General features: G+C 38.7%; 1 protein-coding gene across 1 annotated transcript; it reads right to left on the bottom strand.

Annotated features, from left to right (window-relative positions):
* Positions 1–821: 821 nt before the first annotated feature.
* Positions 822–20987, bottom strand: LOC306873362 (serine protease HTRA3-like). Its single transcript, XM_079422601.1, has 10 exons — positions 20280–20987; positions 16321–16420; positions 15837–16059; positions 8025–8219; positions 7886–7918; positions 3201–3315; positions 2931–2990; positions 1960–2017; positions 1672–1767; positions 822–1508 (listed from the first exon to the last, which is right to left on the bottom strand). Exons 1-10 carry the CDS (start codon positions 20695–20697, stop codon positions 1340–1342), a joined length of 1467 nt encoding a protein of 488 aa, XP_079278727.1. The 5' UTR covers positions 20698–20987; the 3' UTR covers positions 822–1339.
* Positions 20988–21893: the final 906 nt, after the last annotated feature.

Raw genomic sequence — 21893 nt, forward strand, 5'->3', positions numbered from 1 at the left:
GCACCCATGCTAAACACTAGCTTTAAATGCATCGTTTTAATGCTGAAAACACACCACAGTTCACACAGAATGTGTTTTTGCACCGAAAAACTGGATAAAAAGCTAGGTCTAGAGACGCTTTTTTTTTTCTTTTTTTTACGTTTCATGAGATTCAAGCAAAACAAAGATGCCCATCTAATGCATATTTACACAACAATAATAACAACAACAACAGCAATAAACAGAAAAGCATGATGTAATGCACAAGTTCGACAACTTTTTTTCTTACGCTACTGATTCAACTTTGCCATTGAGAGGACTGGAAAAAATGAACCAATTATTGCTTTGTCTGTTACCAAACCAAAAATAGTTCCAACCAAAGCCACCATTGCCAAACAAGCAAAATACAGTGGTGTTTTGTTCCTGAATGATTCAGTGTTCTTGAACAAAACGGTTAAGTAAATGATACAATGAACCATCTAAACAGTTTTCTTTTTGAATGAATTGGTTGAGTGAATGATTCAAATGACTCACTCACAAAGATTTTCACTTGTCGTCGTCTACTGGCATAACATTCTATAAAGCCAATCCCCACAAGACTGTCATCACTTTGGAATATGAATGAATAAATAAATGTAACTTTTGCTGTTTTTTTATTCCTCTATGCGTAGGATGTTACAGGACAGAACTAATGTCACGAAGTCTGGATTTCTTCTGCCTGTTCCTGCTCCAGAATTCACTGTGTGATGCAAATAATAAGTAAAATAATTCTGAAAATCCTAAACATTTGATTACAATCATTAAAGTCCTTGTAAATTGTAAAACAGTGTCAGACACTTTGTCAACTTTGAAAATACACATTTATTTTACAAATATTATGTTTTCAATAAAACTAATAAACAATATCAGCCATTGACTTGACAAAAGCTGTGTGCAAAGAACACTGTAACTGGTGTATTTCCTGTACGCAACAGCTCCATATAAATTTAAAATAATACACTTCATGTGCCAAAAAACATTCAGTAGCCGATGTATAAAGTGTATCGACAAATTGCCTATTTTATTTTTTTAAATGATTACGGATCTCTCAGTCAGTCCAACTCAATCTTGAAGGAAACATTCAATTTACGAGACAATTTTTTAAAAATGGTCAGAAGTAGTTCGGTAGGTAATTGGTTCGGTAATTCTTTTCATAATTCTGGTCATAATTCTTTTTTCCTCCATTTGTCCTTTGAAACCCAGATGCAATGACATGTGCTCCTCTTAATTCATTCATCTGTAGAAACTCAAGTCTCTAGCATTCTGCTTCACTTGTGCTTGTCCTTCTGATCACTCCTCTGGTTCCCCATCTCTGACATTGTCACTGCATGAGGATATTAGGCTCAATGTTAAATAGTAGGTCATCATTCCCACGTCGCACTTCCAGAAGGAGGGGCATGTCTTCCTGAATTGCCTCCTGTAATTCTCCAGTGTTGACTAAAGGATGGCCATTTAGCTTCACTATAATATCACCTGTTTCGAGCCCACCTCTGTGAAAATGAACCAATGAAAGGAGAATGATATGTGATTTGTTTTGGGTAAATCAGTGCATGATGTTGTCGAAACATAACAGCATGATTAAAATTAAATCTTAAAAATGCATTTTAAGAAGAATCTGAGATGGACAGAAGTTATTTTTTGGCTGAGATATACTTCTGAGCTGGGGACTCTGGGACAACTTCATGGACAAGAATTCCACTGCCGATATCTGGAAAGTCTGGATTATGCCATTTTAACCCCTGGACTAGGCTGAGGAAAAGAAGAAAAATAGAAAACCTGAGTTCTGAGGAAAAGAAAGCAGACACAGATGACTCCTTTTAAGAAAGGTTACTGATTGAACCTAGATATTTAAGCAATGAATTCAGCTTATGTTGGCTTTATTTTTGGAATTTGACTATTAAATGAGACAAAAAGCATTGATGATTGATTGAAATAACATACTTCTCTGTTAAAGTGACCATTTTGATTCCAATGAATCTTTTCTTTGGGACTTTTACATCTGGAAGAGAAATGATTAGTTTTAAAAATGTGTACAATTTCATGGTGCATTCAAGATGAATCAGAAAGATGGTATTTACGAGTTGAATGCACATAAACACTATAGCCAATACGACTTTTTTAAGCCTCGAGATTCCAGGTTCGGGGCACGTCATTAAGAAAACATGGTGACCGTAATGGATGGAACGTCTGTATTGGTAGTAAATTTGTTCAAATTAATAAAATTATCATTTTAAAGCTGCATTTATAAAATATGATAACACTGTACAATTACAAAATAATAAATAACGATTCAGTTAGCAGAAGTTTTAAACTGAATGACAAGGAAAAACACACCTGATGTGCATCTTTAGTCGTCTTTTATAGTAGAGTTAAAAAAATATTGCTCTGTTTTTTTTTGTTTGTTTGTTTGTTTGTTTTTTGTAGTATATAGGCACATCAGCATCTTGCTTCAACCAAAGTGATTTGAATGCATCTGACATCATAATCATGACTTCCCAACTCATAAATACAAACTCGCAGGAGGACTTGAACACACCATTAGGTAACTGTAGAACCCTGGGCCCGAGTGTTATTTACAAACAATTGCTTAGCACAAATATTTGCACTGAACAAATAAGAGCCTTTTTATTCGTTAAACACTAAAGCAAAGAGTTGTATTGACTTGCAGTTAGCTAACAGAAGATTACTGGGACAAATTCATGCAAAGCAATTTTATATTAAGTTTGATAAAAAGTTAACAACCCAGTTTAGCTTTCTGGCCTAAACTTCTTTAGTTCCTGTCACGGTAATTTAACTTCATGATGGACCAGTTAAACATTTATTCTGTTATAGCTTGAATGTTTGATGTCATCAGGCTGGCAAGATGACTAGCTGCTAGCTAGCAAAGTGAAATTTGCTAGCAATTACCTCACCTGAGGCAGTCTTCATAGCTTGAGACTGTGTGAAGTTTGTCCTGACTACCCTTTGTTTGACTGAAATCAAAGTAAAGGACACCAAGTATGTAAAAGACAGGACTGTTTCACACATAATGTATATTTGTTTTGTAGCCATTTTGTTTTAATTGGCAGTAAGAGGTGGCACTTTTTGCAGGATAATATTTGTATTGATGCATTCATTTTGGAATCGCTAACAACAATGTAAACGTTTGCAATTAGTGCATTACCTCTGTGCTTGATGCTTACCTTTCTGCTCTTTATCATTAGATTCATTAAGGAATTTATTGATTCGGTCTGATGGAATTGCAAAAGAGATCCCTGCAGTGACTTTTAGTGTGTTTATTCCGATCACCTCACCATCCTAAAATGACAGAAATATCATGTAAAAAGTTAGCACTATTAACCCTCTGGTTGTGTTCGGGTCAAATTCACCAGAAATTTTTTTTCTTTTTCCTGAAAATACTAGTTAACGTTATCGCATTGGACTCAAACTTACTGACTTTGCGCACATAGGGTACAAGTATTTCTCATAAATTTTTTTAGAATTTTCGTAATTTTTTGTGGGTTTTATTTCACCTAGTCACACTCGTTGTGTTCCCGGTCAAAAATGACCGGACTCCGAACAACTGCTTATAAATCTGTCATTATGCTATATTATCACTAAATATTGGATTCATTCTTTTTGTCAACTTGTTTTCTTTCATTTAGGACTGGTTTTGTGTTTCTATTTGCTTCTGATTAATCGTAAGCCTCATTTATCTGAGAGTAGGCACCTCATTTTTTGAGTGAAAAAAATATTTTTTATGAATAATTTTCACAATATTAAACAAAAAATTATAAAAATTTGCACTGTTTCTCACACTAGTGTACTTTAATGTTTAATCAGGAAGTTTGCTTTTAAATGCTTTTATTTTGTACAAAATTGCAAAAAGTCACACTCGTGGTGTTCCCGGTCAAAAATGACCGGACTCCAAACAACTGCTTATAAATCTGTCAATATACTATATTATCACAAAATATTGGATTCAATCTTTTTGTCAACTTGTTTTCTTTCATTTAGGACTGGTTTTGTGTTTCTATTTGCATCCGATTAATCGTAGGCCTCATTTATCTGAAAGTAGGCACCTCATTTTTTGAGTGAAAAAAGCATTTTTTATGAATAATTTTCACAATATGAGAGAAAAAATTATGAAAATTTGCACTGTTTCTCACACTAGTGTACTTTAATGTTTAATCAAGAAGTTTGCTTTTAAATGCTTTTATTTTGTACAAAATTGCACAAAGTAACACTTGTCAAAAATTGCCGGCCATTGAAAGTGAATGGGGAAGAATGAAAGAAACAACTAGTGTTCAGGAGCATGTTGTGCTTGCAAACAAAGACCTTGGACCTTTGCATGTGTGGATGCATTTATACTCAAGCTATCACACACACACATGCGCACACACGCACGCGCACACACACACACACACCCATCCATCCATGCATACAAACTATTTTATTACACCTATTTCATCCTACCCTGAACTGCATGCAATATCCTTTTATGAATAAAAAAGGATCTCTCTCTCTCTCTCTCTCTCTCTCTCTCTCTCTCTCACACACACACACACACATGCTCAGACTGCCTTGTCTTTAGCCTGCATTGACCTCAAAAATAATCTTTTCTTTCACCACATATTCTAGACTACGGAGCCCCTTAGAGCTCATGGTGGTGGAAAGATTTCGTGGTGGGTGAAAAAAATTTGGGGTGGGAGGAAAAAATATTTTTCAAATCTTTTGCGTTCTCTCGCAAAGATGTTTGCGTTCTCTCGCAAAACTTTGCGTTCTCTCGCAAAGATGTTTGCGTTCTCTCGCAAAACTTTGTGTCCTCTCGCAAAAATGTTTGCGTTCTCTCGCAAAACTTTGTGTTCTCTCGCAAAGATGCTTGCGTTCTCTCGCAAAGATGTTTGCGTTCTCTCGCAAAACTTTGTGTTCTCTCGCAAAGATGTTTGCGTTCTCTCGCAAAAATGTTTGCGTTCTCTCGCAAAGATGTTTGCTTTCTCTCGCAAAACTTTGCGTTCTCTCGCAAAGATGTTTGCGTTCTCTCGCAAAGATGTTTGCTTTCTCTCGCAAAGATGTTTGCGTTCTCTCGCAAAACTTTGCGTTCTCTCGCAAAACTTTGTGTTCTCTCGCAAAGATGTTTGCGTTCTCTCGCAAAACTTTGTGTTCTCTCGCAAAGATGTTTGCGTTCTCTCGCAAAAATGTTTGCGTTCTCTCGCAAAGATGTTTGCGTTCTCTCGCAAAAATGTTTGCGTTCTCTCGCAAAGATGTTTGCGTTCTCTCGCAAAACTTTGTGTTCTCTCGCAAAGATGCTTGCGTTCTCTCGCAAAGATGTTTGCGTTCTCTCGCAAAGATGTTTGCGTTCTCTCGCAAAACTTTGTGTTCTCTCGCAAAGATGTTTGCGTTCTCTCGCAAAAATATTTGCGTTCTCTCGCAAAGATGTTTGCGTTCTCTCGCAAAGATGTTTGCGTTCTCTCGCAAAGATGTTTGCTTTCTCTCGCAAAACTTTGCGTTCTCTCGCAAAGATGTTTGCGTTCTCTCGCAAAGATGTTTGCGTTCTCTCGCAAAGATGTTTGCTTTCTCTCGCAAAACTTTGCGTTCTCTTGCAAATATGTACGCAAAGTTTTGTCAGGGAACGCAAACATCTTTGCGAGAGAATGCAAAGTTTTGCGAGGGAACGCAAAAGATTTGAAAAATATTTTTTCCTCCCACCCCGATTTTTTTTCACCCACCCCGAAATCTTTCCACCACCATGAGCTCTAAGCGGCTCCGTACTAGACAAAACATTATGACAATATGTTTAGAGGCTTTCGTGTTCTCTCAGAGTAAACAAAAGTTTACAATTAAATGCTAGAGCATACAAATGCCTCACAGTGCCTTGCTTGTCATTTACACGAGGAAGAGACAACTGAAGAAGAATTTTACAGTGACGATGCATTGCAAGATATATTGGAAGATAAAAATATCACTGGACAAGCTGAAAACCTTGCAACAACTGAAAAGAAGCAATCTTCTGATTTTGAGGACCCAGCTGAAGTTGATGTAACGTTCTGGTCGAGGGATGGAAAAAAAAAGATTATTTTGAAGTCAATGCAGGCCAAAGACAAGGCAGTTTGAGCATTTGTGTGCATTGTGTGTGTGTGTGTGTGTGAGAGAGAGAGAGTTATAATATGAGATTCATAAAAGCATATTGCATACAGTTCAGGGTAGGATGAAATAGGTGTAATACAATAGTTTGTATGCATAGATGTGTGTGTGTGTGTGTGTGTGTGATAGCGTGAGTATACATGCACGCACTGGTCCAAGGCATTTATGTTTGCAAGCACAACATGCTCCTGAACACTAGTTGTTTCTTTCATTCTTCCCCATTCACTTTCAATGGCCGGCCATTTTTGACAAGTGTTACTTTGTGCAATTTTGTACAAAATAAAAGCATTTAAAAGCAAACTTCCTGATTAAACATTAAAGCACACTAGTGTGAGAAACAGTGCAAATTTTCATAATTTTTTCTCTCATATTGTGAAAATTATTCATAAAAAATAATTTTTTCACTCAAAAAATGAGGTACCTACTTTCAGATAAATGAGGCCTACGATTAATCGGATGCAAATAGAAACACAAAACCAGTCCTAAATGAAAGAAAACAAGTTGACAAAAAGATTGAATCCAATATTTGGTGATAATATAGTATATTGACAGATTTATAAGCAGTTGTTTGGAGTCCGGTCATTTTTGACCGGGAACACCACGAGTGTTACTTTTTGCAATTTTGTACAAAATAAAAGCATTTAAAAGCAAACTTCCTGATTAAACATTAAAGTACACTAGTGTGAGAAATAGTGCAAATTTTTATAATTTTTTGTTTAATATTGTGAAAATTATTCATAAAAAAAAAAATTTTCACTCAAAAAATGAGGTACCTACTCTCGGATAAATGAGGCTTATGATTAATCAGAAGCAAATAGAAACACAAAACCAGTCCTAAATGAAAGAAAACAAGTTGACAAAAAGATTGAATCCAATATTTTGTGATAATATAGCATAATGACAGATTTATAAGCAGTTGTTTGGAGTCCGGTCATTTTTGACCGGGAACACCACGAGTGTGACTTTTTGCAATTTTGTACAAAATAAAAGCATTTAAAAGCAAACTTCCTGATTAAACAATAAAGCACACTAGTGTGAGAAACAGTGCAAATTTTCATAATTTTTTCTCTCATATTGTGAAAATTATTCATAAAAAATTATTTTTTCACTCAAAAAATGAGGTACCTACTTTCAGATAAATGAGGCCTACGATTAATCGGATGCAAATAGAAACACAAAACCAGTCCTAAATGAAAGAAAACAAGTTGACAAAAAGATTGAATCCAATATTTGGTGATAATATAGTATATTGACAGATTTATAAGCAGTTGTTTGGAGTCCGGTCATTTTTGACCGGGAACACCACGAGTGTGACTTCTTGCAATTTTGTACAAAATAAAAGCATTTAAAAGCAAACTTCCTGATTAAACATTAAAGTACACTAGTGTGAGAAATAGTGCAAATTTTTATAATTTTTTGTTTAATATTGTGAAAATTATTCATAAAAAATGCTTTTTTCACTCAAAAAATGAGGTACCTACTCTCGGATAAATGAGGCCTACGATTAAACAGAAGCAAATAGAAACACAAAACCAGTCCTAAATGAAAGAAAACAAGTTGACAAAAAGATTGAATCCAATATTTGGTGATAATATAGCATAATGACAGATTTATAAGCAGTTGTTTGGAGTCCGGTCATTTTTGACCGGTAACACAAAAGGCGTGACCGGAGTCCGAACACAACCAGAGGGTTAAATGTATCTAACCAGTGTCTAACCAGATTTAAAACTTCCTTCGCACTCACCAAATTAACAAGCGGACCTCCTGAGTTTCCATACTTCCCATTGTTGATGAATAAAAAGAGAAAGAGAGTGTCAAATTCAGCCAAAACAATCTTTTAAACACTTGCTGTAGCCTGCAAACAGCATTCTCTTTTGTCTTACATTGATAATAGCGTCAGTTTGGATGTAGTCCATGTCAGAGTCACGGATGCCGAGTTCTTTTCCATCTCTCTGTGTTGTGCTGACGATGCCTGTTGTGACTGTGTTCTGAAGCGCAAATGGACTGCCAATGGCAACCACAAACTCACCAGGCCTCAGGTCAGCAGACTGACCCAGTGATAACACTGATAACGTTTTCTGCAAGAAAAAAAACACAAACAATTGATGCAGATTAAATCAACTGAAATATGATTCAGTCAATCTGTGCACCACTAATGGATTTTTTCTTCCTTGACACTTCCTGCAGGTTGCAGTTTGCGCCAATAGGTGGCAATAAGCCAATAAATCTTTGTAAGTCATTCAAAAGATTCATTGAGCAGTGAACAAAACAAGTAACTGGCTATATTTGGAGTAACATATATTTAAATGTCATATCTTCATGCTTTTATACAGCAGAAATAGTAAGAGTATTATGGTGCTTTTCAGAATTAAATGAATTAGAGGATAAAATAAAGATGGAAGAGATGCGTTTTTAACCAATTCTTGAAGATGGCTAAGGATTCAGCTGCTCGGATTGAGTTGGGCAGGTCATTCCACCAGGAGGGAACATTTTTGTGAAAGTGATATTGTGCCTCTTTGGGATGGCACAATAAAGTGATGTGCACTTGCAGAACGCAAGCTTCTAGAGGGCACATAAGTCTGAAGTACTGAATTTAGGTAAAGGAGTGCAGAGCCAGCTACCTATTATTTGTTCAAAAACAAAAAATCCCAGCCAGCATGTGACTGACATTCAATGTGTAATGTTGAATGTTTTCACATTAACTAAATTTCAACAAGATCTTTTGAAAAATAAGATGTTGAAACAGCGTCAAAATATCAACGTTGATTTGATTTGCAAATTCTAATCAAAATGTAACCGTGATTCCATGACATTGATTCACTAGAGAATAAACATCGAAATCCAAACTGGGATGGGGATATGAACAACTTTTGCTCATGGAATATTGCTTAATTAATAACACTGTCATGTTCTTCCTGTCCATAGTTTTTTTCTTTTTTTTTTCTTGGCCCTTTCCTCTTGTCATTAGTCTCATTGTTTTCCAGCTGTGTCTAGTTAATCTAGTTTACTCCTGTGTATATTAGCCCTTGGCTAGGTCTGAAATAGCATATTCTCTTGAGTAGGTACTTACTTTGCATAAGTAATTGTTTCGCAACTGCCAAAAAAAAGTATGCTCTTTTTACCTCTGTAGTGGACATTATATTTTAGTGAATTTCTCTGAGACCTCACATGCCACAGTTTTAAGTCCTGTAAAGAGCGCATTAAGGGCTTTTTAGAGATACTAAATGTTTGGAAGTTTCACCATGACCACACCCTCTCTCCTAGGTCTTTAAAGATGGCTAAATTTAATTTAGTGAAAAATTTTACATCCTTATGGAAATATGATTATATTTTGTAATTGTCATTTAAATCTGAATAATTTTCAAATTGTTTGTCATAAAGCAACATTTCAGGAAAATGTTATGGGATTTCAAATTCAAATATGACTTCCTGTTATGAAACAGGACATCATTTCATGCATGTCCACTGTAGAGGACACCAGGACTAAAAGCATGTTTATTACGCATTTTGGGAGACATAACAATTGAATAGGAAAATAAATAATATATCAATTTACTTATGACATATTAGATATTATGAACTCTGGCCAATTATTACTCCCATTATGCCAATAATTTTTTTAACATGCTGTCCCAACAGCAACGCATTAATATGCAAATTAGATACAGTGTATAGATACACTGTGTTTAATTGGAAAACCAGTTTATGGACATTTTTACACACATATTGCATAAAACAAAATGGTATATCAAATCATTTTGTTATATATTTTAGAAGATAGTTGAGAATCATCCTTAAACAAAGTTTAGTATAATGTAATGGAGTTGAGTTGGAAGCCGAAGTAGAATCCATATGCAGGGTTTATTAAACAGTTCCACAAATCCAAATTCAGTGTCAGCAAGGCAAGCGGTGAGATCAATACACAAGGAGGCAGTCCAAACAGGCAAACAGGCAAAAGTGCAATCCAAAAGAGAAGTCAAGAGAAACAGGAAAACCGGTCATACACAGGAGAACTAGACAGTGATACAAACGCTTGGAAAGGCAGGGTAAACTGGCAATACTTCGCAAAGATGCAATGTGGTGGCCAGGTAAATATGGCCATCAAACAGGAAGTAACTGCAGAGGAATAGCTCACGGTCAAAACTCAGGCGAGAGCTCCCTCTGCTGGCGTGGTGTTTTTTAACCCCCCTCTACGTGGACATCCCCGTGGTTGTGGCGCTGGACAGTCGGGCCTGGCTCGATGAAATTCATCTATGAGTGACGGGTCCAGAATGTCAGAAGCAGGTATCCATGATCTCTCCTCTGGTCCATAGCCCTCCCAATCCACCAAGTATTGAAGCCGACCCCCTCTACGCCTTGAGTCCAGCAACAGATTCACCCTATAAGCTGGCGATCCGTCAATTTCCAGCAGAGGTGGTGGCTCTTGGGACTCAGCGTTGAGGTCGGCATTCGGGTGGACTGGTTTGAGGAGCGAGACATGAAAAGATGGAGAGATGTGGTAGTTAGCAAGAAGCTCAAGCTGATATGTGACCTCATTTATTTGTTTTAAAATTTTTAATGGGCCAACATACCTTGGGCTGAGCTTCCTTCTCGGCAGACGTAGCTTGATGTCCCTGGTGGAGAGCCAGACCCTTTGTCCCGGTTGGTAGCGAGGATGTGGACGCCTTCTTCGGTTGGCCTGGAGTTCTTGTACTCGTGCAGCTCTTTGAAGATGAACATGAGTGCTGTCCCACACCCTCTCGCTATGACGTATCCAGTCATCAACTGCTGGAACAGATGAGGGTTCGCCAGAACATGGGAACAATGGGGGTTGATATCAAAGCACACATTGAAAGGGGGTTAGTCCTGTAGAGTTATGAGTGAGGGAATTTAGAGCGTATTCCGCCCATGGTAGGAATTCCTCCCACCAGTTTTGTTCCCGGCTGCAGTAAGATCTCAAGTATCTACCAATCTCCTGGTTCAATCTCTCAACTTGACCGTTTGACTGAGGATGAAATCCTGACTCACGTTAATGTCCAATTGTCAACAGAAGGCTTTTCATACCTGGGAAGTGAACAGAGTTCCTCGATCAGAAGCAATGTCTTCGGGTAAACCATAGATTCGGAAGACCTGATGAAATAATGCTTGAGCTGTCTCTATGGCAGTGGGTAAACCCTTGAGGGGAATGAGGCGGCAAGACTTGGAGAATCTGTCAATGATGACCAGAATGGTTGTGAAATCTTTGGAGGGGGGCAGATCAGTCACAAAGTCAATTGACAGGTGGGACCATGGACGTTGAGGAACAGGTAGTGGCTGCAGCAGAACAGATGGAAGTTCCTTTGGGGTCTTAGACTGTGCACAAATTTGACAAGCCTTCACGTAATCTGTTATCTCTCTATTCATTGCTGGCCACCAGAAAGCGTTGTGGATCAATTTGATGGTATGAGAGATACCTGGATGGCCTGAGTTGATGGATGTATTGATCCATTGTATGACCCGCTGTCGTAGTACCTGGGGAACATATTGCTTGTTGGGTGGGCACCTGGAAGGCGGAGGATCTTGTTGAGTGGTCCTTTGAATTTCCTCCATGATGTCCCAGTTTACAGGGGCAATAATGACTGAGGGAGGCAAGATAGGTTCTGGTGAATGTTCTTGGAAGGGAGGATCATGGCACCTGGAGGGGGCATCTGCTTTACTATTCTTGCTTCCTGGATGATATGTGACAGTAAACTGGAATCTTGAGAAGAATAATGACCATCTGGCCTGACGTGGATTTAGTCTTTTGGCACTTTTTACATACTCAAGGTTTTTGTGATCTGTGAAAACCTGAAACGGATGACTGACTCCCTCCAGCCAATGTCTCCACTCCTCTATTGCAGCTTTCATGGACAGTAACTCCTTGTTACCAACATCATAGTTCCTTTCAGCAGAAGTACGTTTCCTTGAAAAAAACCACATGGATACAACTTAGCTGGATGACCATGATGTTGTGATAGTACTCCCCCAATTCCGCAGTCTAAAGCATCCACCTCCAGTACAAATGGCAGGTTAGGGTCAGGGTGTTTCAAGATAGGGGCCGAAGTGAAGCTTGATTTGAGTTTTGTGAAAGCGGCGGTGGCTTCGTTTGACCATCTCAACTTGGATGATTTCCCCTTTAGGAGAGACGTCAACGGTGATGCAATCATGCTGTAGTTTCTGATGAAACAGCGATAGACGTTCGCAAAACCTAGAAATCGTTGAAGTTCCTTAATTGTTGATGGCTGAGGCCACTCCGTAACTGCCTGAATCTTGGAATTATCCATCTCGACTCCATGATGACTTATGTGATATCCTAAGAAAGTGGTGTGCTGTACATGGAATTCACATTTCTCTGCTTTCACAAAGAGCTGGTGTTCTTGAAGATGAGAGAGGATGGTTCGAACATGTTCAATGTGTTAATCTTCAGACTTGGAATATATAAGGATGTCGTCTATGTAGGCAATCACATACTGGTTCAATATGTCCCTGAAGATTTCATTGATAAATGACTGGAACACAGCTGGGGCGTTGGCTAGCCCAAACGGCATCACCAAGTACTCATAGTGACCTCCCGTGGTGAGAAAAGCTTTCTTCCACTCATCCCCTTCTTTGATGCGAATGAGATTATAAGCACTCCTCAAGTCTAGCTTGGTGTAAATCTTAGCCTCTTGAAGCTGTTCTAATGAGGCAGGAACAAGTGGAAGAGGATAGCGGAATTTTACAGCAACATTGTTGAGACCTCGGTAATCAATGCAAGGTCGTAGACCTCCATCCTTCTTCTCAACGAAGAAGACCGCTGCTGCTGGAGAAGTAGAGGGCCTAAGAAAACCAAGGTTCAAAGTCTCTTCAATGTAATCTTCCATAGCCTTGGATTCATGGTGTGCTAGTGGATATACTTTACTCTTGGGTGGCATGGCATTGGGCAGAAGATCGATGGTGCAATCCCAGGGACGGTGAGGTGGGAGCTGTGAAGCTTTGCTCTTGCTGAACACATCTGAAAAGTCCTGATAGTAGGCAGGGATTTTAAAACTGGAGGCAGAAGCTGGATCTTCAGCAGATGTTGCAAGACATGGTTGAGGCATATTGACAGGCATGCAATGGTTTCGACAAAATTCAGACCAGTGAGTCAATTCTCCAAGCTTCCAGGATAATTCAGGATCGTGAGCGGATAGCCAGGGGTATCCTAGGATGATTTAATATCGGGGTGAATCAATGCTATAGAAAGAAATGCTTTCTCTGTGGAACAATTCAGTCTGTAACTGAGCAGGTGCAGTTTGTCTGGTAAGACCTCCCTCAATGGGTTTATTGTTGACATCGGTGATGCAAATAGTGGGCACACAAGGTAGTGTGGTTAAACGGTACTTCTTGACGATATCCTTGTTGATCCGATTCAAGGCGGCACCGGAGTCAGTCAACGTTGTCAAAGTAATAGGACCATCTTTAGTAGTTAGCTGAACAGGAATGAGAAATGACTTTGAGATTGGTAGAGAGAATTGATCAACACTCACCCGGCTGGTAGCAGAGACAGACCTTCGGGCTTTGTGTGGGCACTCGATGTTACGATGGCCTGTTTCACCACAGTAGTAGCACAGATTCTGTTGGCGGCGTCGAGTTCTCTCCTCATCAGATAAATGAGCATAATTTATTTGCATGGGTTCTTGGTGATCAGAGGGTGCAGTGAGGGAAACAATATGGCTGTCCAGTGGATTTTCTCTTGGGTGTGTTTCTCAGCAAATTATCAATCTTGATGGCCATGGTGATGAATGCAGAAAATGTTAAATCCTCACCCTTGCAGGGTAACTCAGCCTGAAGCTACAAATTTAAACTCTGTTTGAACACAGCCTTCAATGAAACATCATTCCATCAACTTTGAACAGCAAGAGTTCTAAATTCAATGGCGAAATCTGCAGCTGTGCGGTTCCCTTGTGACATGTGAAGCAATTGCGTAGAAATATCCTTGCCCCCCTCAGGATATTCAAATACTTCACTAAGTTGTTGTAACAGATACTCAAAAGATGATCAAAATTGTGAATCCATCTCCCAAACCGCTGAAGCCCAATCGCATTTACTTCCCTCAGAAGAAAACTGATCCCTTTGGCTTTCCACATAGATACGGACTTGACGAATAAACCCCCGACATTGTCCTGCTGAACCATCAAACTGATCTGGCAACGCCAGTCTTACCGTTGATGTGGAGGGCGAAGGAAGCGATCGAATGTAGTGGGTTAAATGGTCATTTGCGGATTGTAGTTTGTTGAGTTGTTCCTGTAATTTTGCAACAACTCGCTCTCATAAGCGAAAGCTGCTTGGAGCTGAGAAACCTCCACTGAATTCATTGGTGGCAAAATATTCTGTAATGGAGTTGAGGTGGAAGCCGAAGTAGAATCCATATGCAGGGTTTATTAAATAGTTCCACAAATCCAAACTCAGTGTCAGCAATGCAAGCAGTGAGGTCAATACACAGGGAGGCAGTCCAAACAGGCAAAAGTGCAATCCAAAAGAGAAGTCAAGAGAAACAGGAGAACTAGACAGTGATACAAACGCTTGGTAAGACAGGGTAAACTGGCAATACTTCGCAAAGATGCAATGTGGTGGCCAGGAGCTCCCTCTGCTGGCGTGGTGTTACATATAAAAAAAATCCTGAAACCTAAAAATTGATTGATGATTTAAACAAAAATCCCATTGTTTTTGCCTTTTTGATGTCTATTCATGCCATTATTTTTAGAAAAACTGCGTCCTAGTGTCCTCTTCAGAGGACATAGAATAAAATATGAATAAAATATAATTTTTCAAAAATGTTTTTTTTCAGATTTTTTCATATGCTCTAAACAATGTAATGACATGAAAAAATGTGTCTAGCACAGTGTCTTGTGTCTTTGTTTCATTCTAATAAACTGCTGGCATAAGATCTTACGCCACTCCATCACTGAATTGGCTAACATATGACATGGCCAGAGCAAACTGAACTAATTTTATTTCTTGCAAAAACATATGGGCAGTCTGTCCAAAAGAACAGATATGAAAAACAAATCAGAATTGGGTGCAGTGTGGAAAAGTCTAAGGCTGGAGAGCAAAAGATGAGGAAATTACATGAGCTGCTATAAACTGAAACTAAATATCTGCAAGCAATCCAGACTCTGACGTGGGAACATTCCTCAATTTTTGTTTCAACAGCAGTCCCTACTCTGAATATTTTTTCTTTGATACTCTAAATCAAAAATGGGTAATAGAGATTTTGCACTAGACCATTTACGCATCTCCATAATCAGATCCATTTGCATCAGGGAACAAAACACCTCTTACAACACAGCACCTCTTGAATTTTCTCACACAAATGTAGGTCAACATGTGCAGCAGGCTACCATTAACATGTCCAAGTGTGTCTAGACGTCTAGAGTCATAAACATGGGATTTAGGAGTCAAAGGTGTAGCCATTTTTGGATGATTTGTGCTGAGGTTTTATTCTCTGGATGTTTACTCTGGTTTTGTGTCGGGAAAATCCAATGTAAAGAAATATGGTGACACCAAGAAAGGTTAAAGATGAAAACTTTTCAGCCTTAAGACTTTATCCGCATTTACAGTACAATAAAATAAAGGACACCAGGGAAACACAATAAAATGTTAAAAATAAATATTGGTCCAGTTGTTTTGAACAGTTTTAAACACAAAGTCATTAATGCTTGAGATATGATTCTTACCTTTGGGTTAATTTTGATAGTGGCAATATCAGACTTCTTGTCAATGTCTCTGATGGAGGCCTCGTATGTCTGGCCATCGTGTAGCTGCACTCGTAGATGCTGACGGCCTGTAACTGGTGCGCTGCTAGCAACCACATGAGCATTGGTCACAATCAGACCGGACTGTGTCATTATAAATCCAGAACCGCTTAACAGAGGTACATGAAGGCCATACAACGGATGGCTGGACACAAACATTGAAATCAGTGGTTATTGCATGATTAGGGGAATATTTCTTTTCTAGTAGTGTGTGAAAGTAAAAAATCAACTGTTGCCAGAATATAATAACATTGATTGCTACATTATTTATTAGATTATAAAAAAAACACCTATTCTTGTGAGTCTTCAGTCAGGTGCAAAAATGACAAATATATTCACCTCTATAGCTATCGCCAGTACAAACATTACCAAATCAACATCATGAAGACCAGAATGGTATATTTACTTGAGGAAGAGCTCAACATGTACCACAGCATTGGCAATCTTCTCCACCACATCAGCAATGAAGTTAAACTTGTATCTTGGGCTGTTTAGATGTGCAGGACCTATACTAGCAGAAAGAACCATTCATGTCAATGATAGTACATAATATGCCAGATATAGTCAAATAAATGCGGTCTTCATTAATTATCGAGAGTTTGATTTTTTTAATAGTTTGATATTGAAATAGAACACTTTTCTTTAACTGTAACTATCAGTGGCCTCCACAGTACTCGGAACTAAATGTTCTGTTAGGTTCATGAGCTAGCGACACACCCATTGAGCATATAACAAAGAACAGATATAAGAAATCCATTGTAATAATTTGGAAATCTGCTCATCTGTGACTAGGTGTGTCACATTTAATACTTCCCTCAGATTCTGTGGGCTGGACACAGATGGTATTCTTCCCAAGTTGTTTCCTCTTTTCCAAAGCTATCAGCTGCATTTAGATGGTGTTTATGTTCTCTGACTCCAACTGCAGTTGGCACTGGTATAAGAGGAACTAAGAGTCTACATCTCACTAAACATCCAAAGTCACACTGATGTTTCTTTCTTGTATGAAAATCTTAGCACTTAGCACTTAGGTTTAAGTAACTAGTGGAGACTGTGAAATTCCAAGAAGTCTCAATCAGACAAAATCAGACATGACTGTTGTCATTTAATCTCAACATGGCAACCACCAAGAGAAAAACCCTTATACATGCCAACAGTTTGACTGGAGTCTTAAACATATTTGCCTTTAGCAAACTACTGCAACTTTATGGCATGAAATACTGTCAAATACTGTCATTTTCTGATATTGAACATAGGATTGGTTACTACTTTCAGTTATTAGTCCAAATCCACAGTGCAGCACCAACTCTACCCATAAGGAAATGTACTATATGAAATACTTATGCCATTTATGCTACTATAGGTGATAAATGATTTTCATATACATGGGTCATTCTATGAAATTAGTGCCTTTTCCACTTGGAAAAAGTGAAAAATAAAATAAGTTTAATCAATATTTTTGAAATACCCATGAAATGAAGACACCTTAAAATGACAAGAAATTGTAGTGCCATCTCAGGCTATGTAATTGATTATTTTATGACTATTTTTCTACCTCATGTTTTGGTATTTTTGTCGATCCTATTACCGACATAGTGTTACTATAGTTTAATTAGAACTCATATATGAATGATATAGGCATTAGCTCAATAATATACCAAGGGTGACCTTTAAAGTGTTTGAATTTTACACAAACAATCTTTAAAAACAGGGTGACACCTAATCTATGTCATCCCTGTTACCCACATGTCAAAACCTGTTACTCTAAAAAGTAACAGGTTGACAGTAAGAGGTTTGACGATTTCAAACCAATTTGCCAATTGCTAGCTAATAGTAAAGTTGACAAAAGCACATAGTGTATACTTTGAAATTATATTGCTTGTAGATATTGATTGTAAGAAATAACTGTAATTTACATTTTAAAAATGGTAACAGAATTGACATTGCATGGTAGCCCCTCCTCAGTTAAGCTTCATAAATCAGCAAAAATAGAACATTATAGAGGAGTGAGAGAAACATGCTTATGCTTTAAGTGTTGGAATCTTGGTTGAGAGATGATGTGACCTCCTAGAAGTGATGTCACTTGACACATTATTTTACAAGGTTTTTTTTAGGGTAACAGGGTTGACATTAAATCGGGGGACACCAATAAAATTATTTATATTTTATAGAAAAAATGCATACTTATGCCAAAAACAGTGCTTAACAATGAGACTATTTACACTGAACAAAATTATAAACGCAACACTTTTGTTTTTGCCCCTATTTTCATGAGCTGAACTCAAAGATCTAAGACTTTTTCTATGTACACAAAAGGCCTATTTCTCTCAAATATTGTTCACAAATCTGTCTAAATCTGTGTTAGTGAGCGCTTCTCCTTTGCCAAGATAATCCATCCACCTCACAGGTGTAGCATATCAAGGTGCTGATTAGACAGCATGATTATTGCACAGGTGTGCCTTAGACTGGCCACAATAAAAGGCCACTCTAAAATGTGCAGTTTTATCACACAGCACAATGCCACAGATGTCGCAAGTTTTGAGTGAGCGTGCAATTGGCATGCTGACTGCAGGAATGTCCACCAGAGCTGTTGCCCGTGAATTGAATGTTAATTTCTCTACCATAAGTCGTCTCCAAAGGCGTTTCAGAGAATTTGGCAGTACATCCAACCGGCCTCACAACCGCAGACCACGTGTAACCACAACAGCCTAGGACCTCCACATCAAGCATTTTCACCTCCAAAATCGTCTGAGACCAGCCACCTGGACAGCTGCTGCAACAATCGGTTTGTATAACCAAAGAATTTCTGCACAAACTGTCAGGGAAGCTCTTCTGCATGCTCATCGTCCTCATCGGGGTCTCGACCTGACTGCAGTTCGTCATCGTAACCGACTTGAGAGGACAAATGCTCACATTTGATGGCATCTGGCACTTTGGAGAGATGTTCTCTTCACGGATGAATCCCGGTTTTCACTGTACAGGGCAGATGGCAGACAGTGTGTATGGCGTTGTGTGGGTGAGCGGTTTGCTGATGTCAACGTTGTGGATCAAGTGGCCCATGGTGGCGGTGGGGTTATGATATGGGTAGGCGTATGGACAACGAACACAGGTACATTTTATTGATGGCATTTTGAATGCACAGAGATACCGTGACAAGATCCTGAGGCCCACTGTTGTGCCATTCATCCACGACCATCACCTCATGCTGCAGCATGATAATGCACGGCCCCATGTTGTAAGGATCTGTACACAATTCCTGGAAGCTGAAAACATCCCAGTTCTTGCATGGCCAGCATACTCACCGGACATGTCACCCATTGAGCATGTTTGGGATGTTCTGGATCGGCGAATACGACAGCGTGTTCCAGTTCCTGCCAATATCCAACAACTTTGCACAGCCATTGAAGAGGAGTGGACAACCTGATCAACTCTATGCGAAGGAGATGTGAGGAATACAGTAAAACTGCACATTTTAGAGTGGCCTTTTATTGTGGCCAGCCTAAGGCACACCTGTGCAGTAAACATCCTGTCTAATCAGTATCTTGATATGCCACACCTGTGAGGTGGATGGATTATCTTGGCAAAGGAGAAGCGCTCACTAACACAGGTTTAGACAGACTTGTGAACAATATTTGAGAGAAATAGGCCTTTTGTGTACATAGAAAAAGTCTTAGATCTTTGAGTTCAGCTCATGAAAAATGGGGGCAAAAACAAAAGTGTTGCGTTTATAATTTTGTTCAGTGTAGAACAATATGCAAATGTAATTTTTATTTCATTTTGCCTTCATTTTGCAAATTAAATGTCCTGCTGAAAAAGAAAAGTCTCACTTAAGGTCAAAAACCTTACCCTTACCAGTTAAAATCATTTTTAATTGACTTTTTTTAATGTAATATTGAAGAAAGCATACATTGTATTGTTATGTTTTAAATTGCACATTTATTTGTTGTTATATTAAATCTATGTTTGATTATTTCTTAGGGACGCAAAAGGCACCAATTTCGTGGAATGACCCACATACATTCTCTGGGCAGATAAAGCCGTTGATAGCATGTAAAATCCCCATAGTAAAATGTGTACATAAGTTAATAATGTAGGCCCCTATATGATGATTTTAATATGGTATTTGTAATAACCATATATGCTAACTTGACAGCAATACAGGCCTATATTTTGTTTATATATTTAACATTATTAAAACAACATATATACAAAAACTGTATGTTTATTTAGGTTTTTAAAATAAATGTTTTAAATACATTTCCATCTTTACTTAGCCTACCGGTTTTAGCATGGACATGTACATGACATACATGTCAAAAGTCTATTGCACATGCATAAAATAAGTAGTTCAAGTGATCAGTGACTGACCTGAGCTTGATGGTGCACATGGACCCTTGTGCGTTTGGGTTATTTCGGGGAGCCCTCGCTGTTGCGCTTTACGCGCGGCTGCCCTCATCTTGCACACATTCCCGTAGGTCTTTCCGTCGCTGCCACACACTCTGTTCGTTGTCTTACACTGGCAAACTCCTTTGGAAAGTCGCTTACCGGCTGGAAATTTACATTCTAGCCCGTCGCCACACGGAGCATCATCCTTCCGCCCGCACGGCGCGCTCTCGCCCAGGCTGCACACCAGACAGCAGTTGCAGTGGTCGGGCACATACCCGCTCGGACAGCTGGGGCTCGGACATTTCCTCACATCACACTTGGATGGACATTTCGTCTTCGGCTCAGCCACGACGAGGTCGTGCGTAAAGAGCACTGTAGCTATAAAAAGAATTACCTGCATTCCGTCTGTTTCCCAGTACAGTTTAGTTGTCTAGTTTGTTCAATGAGCTACGACTGTAATTCTCTGTCAGACTGTTCGATAGAGATAATCACGCGCTGATGTAGGCTAATAACGTGTATGCGTTTGATATTAAAATTACTGAGGTTAAAACCGAGACGGATGCTCTTCCTTGTGCTCTTTATGCTATATCATTTATTTTAAATATAGGATAATCATTCCCTGATTCTCGCACTCGGATGACGCGCACTTGTTCCCTCCACTCCACTAATTATGAAGGCTATTTACACTCCCAAAGTGCGAGGTGTGAGAGAGGAGCAGAACACATAGTCTCTCTATTACAAATAAAGCACATCAGATAAGAACACTATTTGCAGATGTAAATTTCATGAAGTGGATGTGAAATCGTTGTGTCTAAAGTAGCCTGAATACTTTTTATTTTGGCGTGAGCACCTACTGCAGGGGTTGGACAAAGTTTATCTTATATTTACCTTTACACTGTCTATAGCTACTCTCCAGGTTGTATGTCAGTGTAGAATAAATCGTTTTCAGCTGTGTTCTGCTGTTGTCTGTTCTAAACGTTTGGTGTTTTATAGAGCAATAGTCTTTATGATTATGATTCTAGTCAAAGCATAACAAGACATAATAGGCTAAGCCAAGAACAGTGAGCAGTATTCACCTGTATTAAAACCCTGTTTCCACAAATTCCAGCCACTCAGCCTCACAAAACCAACATCCATGAAAGAGCTGCAATTGGTTTAATCAGATGCCCATGCTAAAATGCAGCAAAGATGGTGTTATGATTATAAACATGGACAGTCAGAGCACTAAGATGAGCAAATTAACTGACTTAAATATTATCAAACTACTGTGGGGAGAAGAGTGGGAAGCAGATTCGCTTCATCAACATCTCTGAAGCAAATGGCCAATGTTTTGACAGGTGGTATAGACGACTGGAGATTATTCAGAAGCTGTATTAAAGGCAGGCAAAATGTGGTAATGCACCTTAATAAAGATGTTCATATTGTTTTGTCCAACCCATGTATGTGAATAGCTTTGCATGCTTTGTTTCCATATGTACCAATACACACTATCATATGTTATATATCATAGACTATATTGCAGCCCATGTTGTAATATTGTTACTGATCTACTGAATCAACCCTTTATAATATCAGACAAGGCAGCACAAATCAAAG

This window comes from Barbus barbus (assembly GCF_936440315.1).
Source record: "Barbus barbus genome assembly, chromosome: 8".
Lineage (NCBI taxonomy): Eukaryota > Metazoa > Chordata > Actinopteri > Cypriniformes > Cyprinidae > Barbus > Barbus barbus.

What these genes read in the sequence shown, in the direction of transcription:
- LOC306873362 (XM_079422601.1), bottom strand. Translation starts at nt 20,697, where the DNA reads ATGCAGGTAATTCTTTTTATAGCTACAGTGCTCTTTACGCACGACCTC. An exon ending in ATGTGCACCATCAAGCTCAG is followed by an intron (nt 16,421 to 20,279) that starts GTCAGTCACTGA and finishes CTGCTAGTATAG; the next exon opens with GTCCTGCACATCTAAACAGC. An exon ending in AAACTGACGCTATTATCAAT is followed by an intron (nt 7,919 to 8,024) that starts GTAAGACAAAAG and finishes AACAATGGGAAG; the next exon opens with TATGGAAACTCAGGAGGTCC.